At 45.1% G+C, this 10,277-nt stretch overlaps 1 protein-coding gene across 1 annotated transcript; it reads left to right on the top strand.

Moving 5' to 3' along the window:
- The first annotated feature begins 5,399 nt into the window (after positions 1-5,399).
- Positions 5,400-9,001, top strand: LOC118210539 (heat shock protein beta-7-like). The gene is made up of 3 exons (XM_035386805.1): positions 5,400-5,985; positions 7,342-7,475; positions 7,977-9,001. Exons 1-3 carry the CDS (start codon positions 5,805-5,807, stop codon positions 8,154-8,156), a joined length of 495 nt encoding a protein of 164 aa, XP_035242696.1. The 5' UTR covers positions 5,400-5,804; the 3' UTR covers positions 8,157-9,001.
- The last annotated feature ends 1,276 nt before the right edge of the window (positions 9,002-10,277 follow it).

Here is a 10,277-nt window from a genome sequence, read left to right as displayed (position 1 = left end):
TTTATGGTGTTGTGTCATTCATAGAACCAGTTTGCATTTGATATCAAAATACTGACCACACACACACACACACACACACATATGGATACATATGCATACATTCACCCAGAAAACAGTGGACATAATTCCACTTTTACAGATTGTCACTAACCACACCCACATAACCTGAGATATAGCTTTGCAATTGCACATGGCTGTCATAAGTACCATAATGCTGTACGAATCAGATTCACAGCTATTCCCATCTCTTCATGTGTGTACTTAATAAACCTACAAATTAGGAACGGGAAAAGACGTGACATTGGGAAACAGGAAACAGGTCTGCTTTACTGATTACTGCTTATCGATTACCGCTTGAAGTAATGAAGCAGTTTCATCTCCTGGTGAGGTAGGAATGGAGGCCGTAGGTTTCCACTCAGGGCTCCATAATAACTTAGCCTGTTGGGAAGCGGACTGCCGTGCGACGAAGATATCAAGCCCGCACAATTACATGTCTGTTTCCTGCCTGAAAATAGCCTTTATTCACACCCTGCTGATTGTGAAAGAGAGAGAGAGAGAGAGGGGGTAAGAGAGAGGGAAAGGGAGGAGGAGGGAGAGAAAGAGAGGGAAGGAGAGGGAGAGGGAGGGTGAGAGAGAGAGAGAGAGCCAGGGAGAGGGAGAGAGACAGGGGAGACACAGCTAATTAGGAAAGAATACAATATCAATTGCATGCAGTCCTGTTCTCCATTCTGTACGTCAGAATGTTGGTAATAATGTTATGAAAGCAATTAGGAATGACTAAAGGGGATAGAGATGGATGAACCAAAGAGATGCGAACAGGGAGAGTGAGATGGCGATGGTGAGCTATGTCACTGTGTCAGAGTTGAGGAGTAAGTGTGCCCCTGGTGTACCCACCAGTGAAAATTAAATAATGGAGCGTGCTGTTTCAAAAAAAAAATTAATCTGAACATTAATTATTGGCATGCAGCCTGTCCAATTCTCAGAAGGGTTACCATGATCCTTATTTTGAAGGAACTTTTTAGCGGATCTTAAATTGCCCGGTTCTTTTGTGATGCATTGCTGGGGATTATCGCCAACAGTGGGGAAGAACTCATTATCCTTCTGTTGATTGACGAAACCTGGTGCTCAACGAAGGGGGGAAAAAGCCAACCGTCGATCATGCGGCAGTGCATGAAATTATGTATTCTTGCCGCACAAGAGAACCCGAGTCACAACAGTAGATCTGCGGTAATCGGCACTGGCACACTGAAATTTCCACCGGCTCCTTCATGTGTGCACGCCAACTGCTTTTCTTGTATCCCAGAATTCCTCTTGTGTTTTTGTTGCTCAGCAAGCCATGCATCAGCATACCAAGTGCGTTTGGCACAGGCTGTCATGGCACTCGCTGTTTTGCCCGGCAAGTGGTGAAAGCAATCAACTGTATCAACCCCCTCCTCTCTCTCTCTCTCTCTCTCCCTCTCTCCATAATTTTTGAATTATTAAAAAAAAAAAAACTGAAAACAGTGATATCTCATAAAAACCAATGCTGTGGACAGTTCAGGTTTTGTTTTGAAAGGCAGATTTGCTCCCGTAAAGTGGGGCAGTGTCGAGTCAGCGGGGGTGGGGGGTGGGGGGTGGGGGTTGGGGGGTAACGTTGTGATTGATGACACAGACCGTGTGTTGAATGTCACATCCTCACCCCAATGAATAACTGCTCAAATACCATTTAGCGTCCGCATGCCGGATTCCCAGCCCTTCACGTTTGTCAGCCTTCCATTTTTGTGCCTCAAGCATTACGTTATATTAAAGTTATTTATTCTTGCCCCCCCCCCCCCCAAAAGGTTGAACACGCAGGAATTTACAACAAACAGAAAATGAAACTTTATATGGGCTTTTCACCTGCGGTGTACTAAATTAATTTCCAACTTCATCTATATCTATGGCAAGCGCAATGAAAATATGGATAATAGCCCATGGGGGCCTTTTAAATGGCAGGTTTGCTAGAGTTCAGGAAGCTTACGCTCATAAATCCTAAATGGCTCTCGCAGTCTGTGGGTGTGGAGTTACCTGTGTGATCGCATATTCCGCAGTGCCACAGTGTGCTCTGTTAAAGATATAAATAGAAGCGACAGTGAATCAGAGCAAGGGGCAGTGGCGCTGGACAGGTTACGTAACACACGGCAACTGGGAGAGGGAGAGGGGAAACTGCCCTGTTATTGGCCGATATTTGTGTATCTGCCTACAAAGTAGGCAGGGGGTGATTGGTCCCACCAAAAGGCCTTTCTGAGAACTTCTGCCTCTCTGGGTTTGTGATTAGTATTTACTTATAAGTCAGGCTCTAAAGAAACGTTGCAAACCAAGACCTGTTTGTCTCTGTCTCTCTCCTCTCTCTCTACAGAAGCTCCTGTTCTGTTCTGTTTTCACATTTCATACGGTTTCTGTTAAAGCCCTCTTTCAGCTCGTTCAATGGTAACTGGAGCGCAGTTGCAGCTGAATTGAAATTGGCTCTGCATCGCATCTAATCTAATCTCATTTGATGTACGGGGTGGAGAAAGGGGGTAATATGAGAACAAAGGTATGAGTTCGGAGCGCTGTTTGCGGGCAGTTACCCCCCTGGCCGTATCTGGCGCTGCAGTTTTCCGTCCCGCGATCTGCGGTTTCCTGTGTTACTGTCGGCGACCCCGCTGAGGGCAGCTCAATGTCAGTCCCGAAGCTGTGGGAGTAAAAGCCCTCGCTGTCACGATCGCTGATACTACGATAGGCGACCCTCAGCCCCGCGTTCTCTCTCTCTCAGGAACACGCTCGTGAACACGGACGCCTGCGCCACATGCATTTCATATTTCAAATGCCTACTGCCAGTCGATACGCTCCCTGTATATACCCCTAAAATCTTTACTTTCTTTTCCCCCCTCCTTTCCCCATGTAATATATGCGTGCACTATATCAAGATAACTGTGTGACGGCTTGCAGATCTAACATTCATTGATTGTCGTTAGCAGTCAGTAATTGTAATCTGGGTTGGCCGATTATTTTAAAATGCGGGTTCTTTCTCTCTATTTCACTCCATCTCTCTTTCTGTCCTGCACTCATCCCTCTAGAATAGAAACGCGCTCATGCTTGTACACAGTGTCGGCCGCTGACAAGTGTTCGCGGGTGGACAGGCAGCGAGTTGCTAGGCTGAATTTAGACAATCAGAGAAGCACTTTAAAGTTTAAATTGATAGGGGCAGGAACAGAGTGTCACTGTGTACTTTAATAGTACAACAATTGACAGACCGGACTGTGGAGTGTCACAGAGAGGATTAAGCAGTGAATAACTTTGAGAAAATGGAATTCTATTCTGTAAATAATACTTTTTAAAAATCATTGATGCAATAATAATAAGAATACTGATACTAGATAAAACTAACAGTGACATAATATTGCATGCCCCACAAAGTACTTGCACCGGAAAGCACTAAAGTGTCACTTTCCAGTAAAATAACTCCCCCTGGGTGTGCGGTACTTAATGAACACTGATGTGTTACAGGAAGAGCATCTTAACAGCTCATGCCTCAGTTCCCATGAGCTGCCGACATATTTTTAACTGCTTTAAGTCTTAAAGGTCAGTGAGGTGTGGTGTGTCTTGGGGGGGGGGTCTCTCTGAATACCAGGTGATCTCGCCGAGCTGCATTTGAGGGAAAAGGAAGAGACCCCCCCCCCCCACCACCCACCACCCACACTCCTCCCCGCCAGGAATGATTATCAAGGTCACCCAAGGAGCCCAGAAAATGGACGCCCCGCCAGGCTCCGCTTTTGGACCTAATGAGGCGAGAGACAGCTGCGCCTGTCCCATGGTCTCTGTTTATTGGGCTTCTTCTGTCGTGGGGTGGAGGTCAGGTAATCAGACGCGCAACAGTGCGTATACAAGGTTACCTAATTCCATTGGGCGCAATACACACACAGATCTCACCCTCTGCTACTTCCAGCATTACTTCAAAACTAGGACAACAGTTTTAAAAAGGACAACAGATATTTTCAAGTTTATTTTTATTCGTGTGCCACCTTTCATGCAAAAAGCAGCTCGAAAGTGCTGTACAAAAACATATCTAAGCAGATCGATAAGAACATTCAATAAAAGCGCACAAAACTTTACACCAAAGACTACAATAAGAGTAGAAAAGAAAAACCAAGACAACAAAACAATTAGAATCAATACATGATAATAAGAAGAATGTGGGAGGTGGGGTTGAGTTGCGTAGTCTCTATTGAAAAGCTAAATTACACAGATATGTTTTTAGATCCTTTCTAAAAATGTCAAAAGATTCTGACGTGAATTGACAGTGGTATGCTGTTCCACGCTTTAGGGGCATAAAGATATGTGGCTGTGAGCTGTTTTCTACAATGAACAAGCTAATTCGAATTACATCTATCATCTATCTATCTATCTATCTATCTATATGTATATATAAATATATATACAGTATAAATATATATATATATATATATATATATATATATATATAGAGAGAGAGAGAGAGAGAGAATGGGGTTTGATACAGTTGAGTGATTGTTTTCACCACATGCTGGGAAAATAACAATCAAGTGAGAGAGAGAGACAGACAGACAGACAGAGATTTTGCTGAAACCGCAATAATAATAAAAGAATATTTTTGAAAACATTTTCACGATGATATCCCAGACCCTTGTATTATGCGGAAGAAAAAAAAACGTAAACTTTTATATTTTTTTCTGGGTCTCAGGAGGATATTATGTACTCAGATTGTGAGGTGACGCAGAGATGAGAGCTCACCAAACAGAGGATGAGAGCCGTCGAGGAGGGGAACACAGTCGTGCCAATGATGTCATTTCGCAGTTAGCTTGTCGTCAGCGTTGTTACCTAACGCGCCATTCCACAAGGAGTGTGAGGGTGTTGATGTTAATGCGAGGAATGTGTAACGTCCTGGGTGCCATGGGAAACATGAACGAAAGTTCAGGCGTAATTTCTCCAGCATGCTGAAGAAGGGCGAGGAAGACTGTGATGGACTACAGGAGAGAGGGGGGAAGGAATTGGGCGCCCATTTCGGGGAGTGAACGAGCCGGGCCCAGAATGCCATCTGTTGACTCACTCACTCGTCCCTGCCTCTCTCCTTTTTCTCTCTCTCTCTCTGTCTCTCCCTCCCCCCCCCAACCCCCCCCCCCCCCCCCCATCTTTGTCAGGAGCACTTTCTCAACCCCATGCCCTCATCGCAAAAAACTTTTCCAACCGCTGACACACGGACACGCTCTCCCCCTCTGTCTCACATGATAAATTTAGCACACGGTTATAGTCAAAACTCCCCAAGTGCAGAGAGAGAGAGAGAGAGAGAGAGAATGGGGAGGGGGGAATGGGGGGGGGGGGGGGTTTACAAAGCGCCATCAGTCACCTCCACATTATAAAAGCCAGACCCACCAGGCATGCCCGAAAGCTCCCTATAATCTGAGAGGGGTGTGTGTGTAACAGAGGGAGGGATACAGAGAGAGAGAGAGAGAGAGAAAAGACGAGAGTAGTGGGACATAGACTAATCAAAGACGCCGGAGGTCCAGGAGAAAAAACGAAAGGACAGAACAGGACAGGGAAGGGAAACTCAGAAAACGAAGGGCTAAGGATCGAGGAACCTCTAAGGACCTAAGTGGATATACTTCTTGCTCCTGAGCCGTGTAAATTGGGGAGAATCGGTCGTCCACGCCGCCGGCGTCTGAAGGGATCCTCTTCCTGTGCCCTCTGACTGACACTGCGCTTTCCCCCGCGCCCCTGGGCCCTCCCCTGTCCCCTGAAGCTCTCGCCTCCGACGCACCTGGACATCAATGAGTCTGAACAACTCCTCCGCCTTCCGATCGGAGCGCAGCGTCCACCAGACCTCCTCCTCCTCCTCGTCCTCCTCCTCCTCCACCACCGGCCCCTACATGGAAAAGAGCAGAGGGCTCTTTGCGGACGAATTCGGGTCTTTCATGCGCCCGGCCCGGGACAACGCGATTGGATTCCCAGGTGAGCTTGCTGGGTGTGCACTGAGTTTCCCTCCCTTTTTTTAGCATCTGTGCTTCATATGGGACCACCTTCACTCCGGCAGGTAAATCATCCAAAATAATCATATTTCCATTGCATAAAATTACATTTTTTTAAATGAAAATGTATTCGTATCATATTTAATTCAATAAAATATGTAGTATATAATATATTTTTACTGTATTTGTATCTGGAAGTATGTGTGGTGTACATATGCATTATAATATGATAAACCTTTAATACAATATAGTTTTAAATTTGCCATATCATTTTCAAACCCATTTTTTTAAATCATGAAAAGACAATTCAATGCATTTTATAATTATTATTTGCAAGGTTTTGCATATATTAAATGTAAGATTTAAATAAGCCTCCTCATACATTCATAATACACCCCTTCTCTTTGTATTTATTTATCTGAGTAATACATTTGGAAAAATGTTTTATTTGTACGCTTCTTGGTGGAGGACGGGCACTGACGCTGGGTGTATGGTAACGTGATGCTGCATGCATGCGTGTGCTTTGACTAAATGCGCTCACTTCACGCGAAAGGCTGCGGGTGAATTCGGGGGGGGGGATAGGGGGGGAGCGGGCGGGGAGGGTATTTTGGTACCATGAGCGGCACGTTAAAGCGTCCACGGAGGGAGGGGGCAGGGGAGAGGGGACAGGTTCGGGGGGGGGGGGGGGGGGGGGGCGGTGGGGGGGGGGGGTTTACGGGCTTCCTCGCGCGAGGGAATGCGCGGCGGCGAGCCAGGCCCGTGACCTCACCGCGGGGGAATGACAGAGCGACGCCCGAGCCGAGGAGACGGGGCCGGACCGTCGCACGGCAACCGGGGGTACACAGTCGCACACACACACACACACACACACACGCGCGCGGTCTCGCATGACTGCTTGTGCGTGCGCACGAGCGAGTAGAGGGCAAGACTCCAACACGCGTAGTCACGCACAGAAAAACAGGCAGTGTTAAATAAACTCTTATGGAGTTACATGCACTCTGTTAGAGTTGAATTAACGCTAGACATTTTACAATGCGAATGTGCCCTAAGGTGTACTACGGTTGCAAATATTTTCACATCCATCAGTGGACATAAAATATACTGCCTAGAGTCACAGATCGGTGCACAAGCACCTGACGATATACAAATTATCATCACAAAGAAATTGTGGTCAGTTATGGTCAGATAGATTTGTGCTCTCATGGGTGTTTTGCCTGAGTTCTACCCTGCAAATAACGACACAGGTCCTTTCTGTGAAACCCTGACATCGATTAGGGGGAGGCTGAAGTGTAAATTAACTGGGGGTAACTGTGGGATTCGTGGTTCCCCTCTGACACAGGTCTGTCAGGGCCGGCGGGAAACATCCGGACCATGGGGGACACGTACCAGTTCACCGTGGACGTCAGTGACTTCTCCCCGGAGGACGTGATCGTCACCACCTCCAACAACCAGATCGAGGTTCGCGCCGAGAAGGTGAGTCGCACCGGGCACTTCTTTCCCTCCTAATTCACCTTCTGTGTGGGCCAGTGTGTGTGCGTGTGTGTGTTTGCGCGCGTGTGTGTGCGCGTGTGTGTGAGAGACAGTAAGAGGATGAGGACACATTCAGACAGGGTTATTGCTTTCATTTTCATTTATCCATCGGCCATGTTTATGTTGACCGCTACTTAATAAGGCTTTTGTAAAGCTTACCTAACACTGTCGTGAGGGAAGCATACCGACTTAACAAAGCATTCATGTATGACTTCATTTTTTTCCATTAAATAAATAATGAAACTATACATGGGAAAACTATTATTGTTTTTCAGCCATGATTAACTATGATTTATTTTTTACATAAGTGCACACATAAGGAGTGCCTTTTTTAATTTTACTTCTTCTTATTCTTCTTCTTCCCCCATCACTGGGGTCCTTCTTTGTCTAATTTACTCTTCTCTCTTTTTCTGTCTCCTTGTCTCCCCACCATTGCCCGCCCAGTTGGCAGCGGACGGCACAGTGATGAACACTTTTGCCCACAAGTGCCAGCTGCCGGAGGACGTGGACCCTACGTCTGTGACATCATCACTGGGGGACGGCGGCACCCTGACCGTCAAGGCTCGCCGACACCCGGCCAAGCACGAGCACGCTCAGACTTTCCGCACCGAGATCAAGATCTGAGGGAGATAAGGCTGTCCCATCGCCCCGTCCCGCGCAGCCTGACATTCCCAATTCCACCTGCTGTTATTCCTCCCCTCTCTTCCACCCCTTCCTCTCCTCTCATCCTCTTCACACCTGTCATGTTGAACTGTTTTATGTTGCCGTTTCTCTCCCTCCCTCCCCTTTTGCACTGCGTTGCATCATACAAGATATGCGTTTTCCTGTCTTTCCTGTACTCTCGTATTGCTTGTTACTAACCTCTATTGAGCTGAGCTACAGTTCTGATTTCAGCTCACTCTCTGTTCCCACACTGTTGTGTTAGTGTTGGAACAGACATACGAAAAAGACAGATCAATGCAAACACATTTGCAATATGTCTCACACACTTTGCAAAGCTTTATTCAGAACACGCAGACACACAGACACACACAGAGACATGCAGACACACACGTGCGCACACACACATACGCACACGCACACGCACACACATACACACACACACACACACATTTCCCTCTCCCGGCAAACACCTCTTAGCTTTTGTAAATATTCTTTCTACATCAGTTGAAGGCAGCCGGCTGTGACTACGGATACTATGACTTTTAAAGGCATAGTACCTACAGACACATAGCACACACATGCACGCACACACTCACACACACACACACACACACACACAGACAAATGGCACCTTGTGGATGCCTTAGAATTAAGAATAAATAAAAATGAAAATTCATGTTCAATGAAAATGAAAAATTTTAAGATGTTGTGATGTGGAAAAAAAATATATGTTTCTCATATTTTAAAAAAGAAAGCAAATGTATCTTTAATTATGAGTAATATTACTACCTGTTTCTTGGCATGTGTGGTTAGTATATTGCAGTATATGTGTGCTGTGTGGGAGTGGATGTGCGTGTGTGTTCGTATTTGGTGAGTCAGATTGCGATTTAGTCTGTGCTCTTGTGTGGTCTGTTTCGTGTCAGTTGTCAGACTGACAGGAGATCAAGGACACAGTAAAGTGGCCTAAATCCTCACTCTTCTTTGCCATGGAATCATCCTGGTAGTTTCCATTTCCATTAGGCTGTTTGAACAACTTCCTCTGTTCTGCTGATGATTCTGCCATGGTAAAGATGGGACACATGTGAGTGTATGTGTGTGTGCTGTGTGTAAGACTTTCCTGGTCTTTCTCTTTCTTTTGCCCACTCTGTCTTTGTGTGTGTGTGTGTATGTGTGTGTGTGTGTGCGTGCGTGTATGTGTGTATATATATCTTTACAAAATATCACTCAGATGTTGTGAGGAACATAAAAATGTATTTAATGAATAAATAAATAAATACAGCACAAAACACCTGTGTTTGTTTATTTGAATATGCCAGTCATAAAATGTGCACAGTAAAATGTCCGATATTAATTCATTGTTAATTCACCCTGACTCTTATAAACCCTGACTGCATATAAACCTTGACATACAAAATCTGACTGCGCAGATGCTGGAACACTATCACTATCAAAGTATGAGAGAAGTAATTAGCACAAACAGTATGCAAGAGTTCCAGTGCAGAGCGGTTGTGATGCATACATTCCTCTGTCTATATATATTGATGTTAGTTGGAGATAGTTGCTATGGACGAAAATGAACTTTGCTTCAGAGATGGCCTTGAAAGAAGCTTTTTTTGTTGTATAGCTATTGTCCGTCAGGTTTGTTATCTCGCAGGGATATTGAATACAGACAGACTCTGTAATCAAGTGCTCTTAGCGAAATACCGCGGAGCTTGTTTATGTTAAACTTCTGACAGAGTTTGGTAATTATATTAACAAATCGTATTTCTGAAAAGTCATCAGTTTAAATATTTGTAAAAATCAAAGACATACACATATACAAACACGTTAGTGCCATGGTCTTGAAAATTAAGGGTATAACTGCAGAGTGAATTTAATTAGCCTTTTTGCTTGAAATTTATATATTCTATTCTATATAAATAACCACTGAGGGATTTTAAAATTTTTATTTAGTTGCCGTGTTGTTTTCTGTTTTTGTTGCTGAGGAATGACATAGTTAATCATTACGAAGAGAGTTGGTGTACTGTACCCCCTGGAAATTATCAGGCTGACCCCTAAATATGACCTGACAAACCATGACAT

Source organism: Anguilla anguilla, chromosome 13, assembly GCF_013347855.1.
Source record: "Anguilla anguilla isolate fAngAng1 chromosome 13, fAngAng1.pri, whole genome shotgun sequence".
NCBI classification, from domain to species: Eukaryota; Metazoa; Chordata; class Actinopteri; order Anguilliformes; family Anguillidae; genus Anguilla; species Anguilla anguilla.
The sequence above is the reverse complement of the archived record's forward strand: the minus strand, read 5'-3'. Positions and strand labels throughout refer to the sequence as shown.

Bases quoted from the DNA above. Each gene is read 5' to 3' on its own strand.
- LOC118210539 (XM_035386805.1), top strand. From the start codon at position 5,805: ATGAGTCTGAACAACTCCTCCGCCTTCCGATCGGAGCGCAGCGTCCAC. The intron at 5,986-7,341 runs GTGAGCTTGCTG...CCTCTGACACAG, and splicing joins CAACGCGATTGGATTCCCAG to GTCTGTCAGGGCCGGCGGGA. The intron at 7,476-7,976 runs GTGAGTCGCACC...TTGCCCGCCCAG, and splicing joins TCGAGGTTCGCGCCGAGAAG to TTGGCAGCGGACGGCACAGT.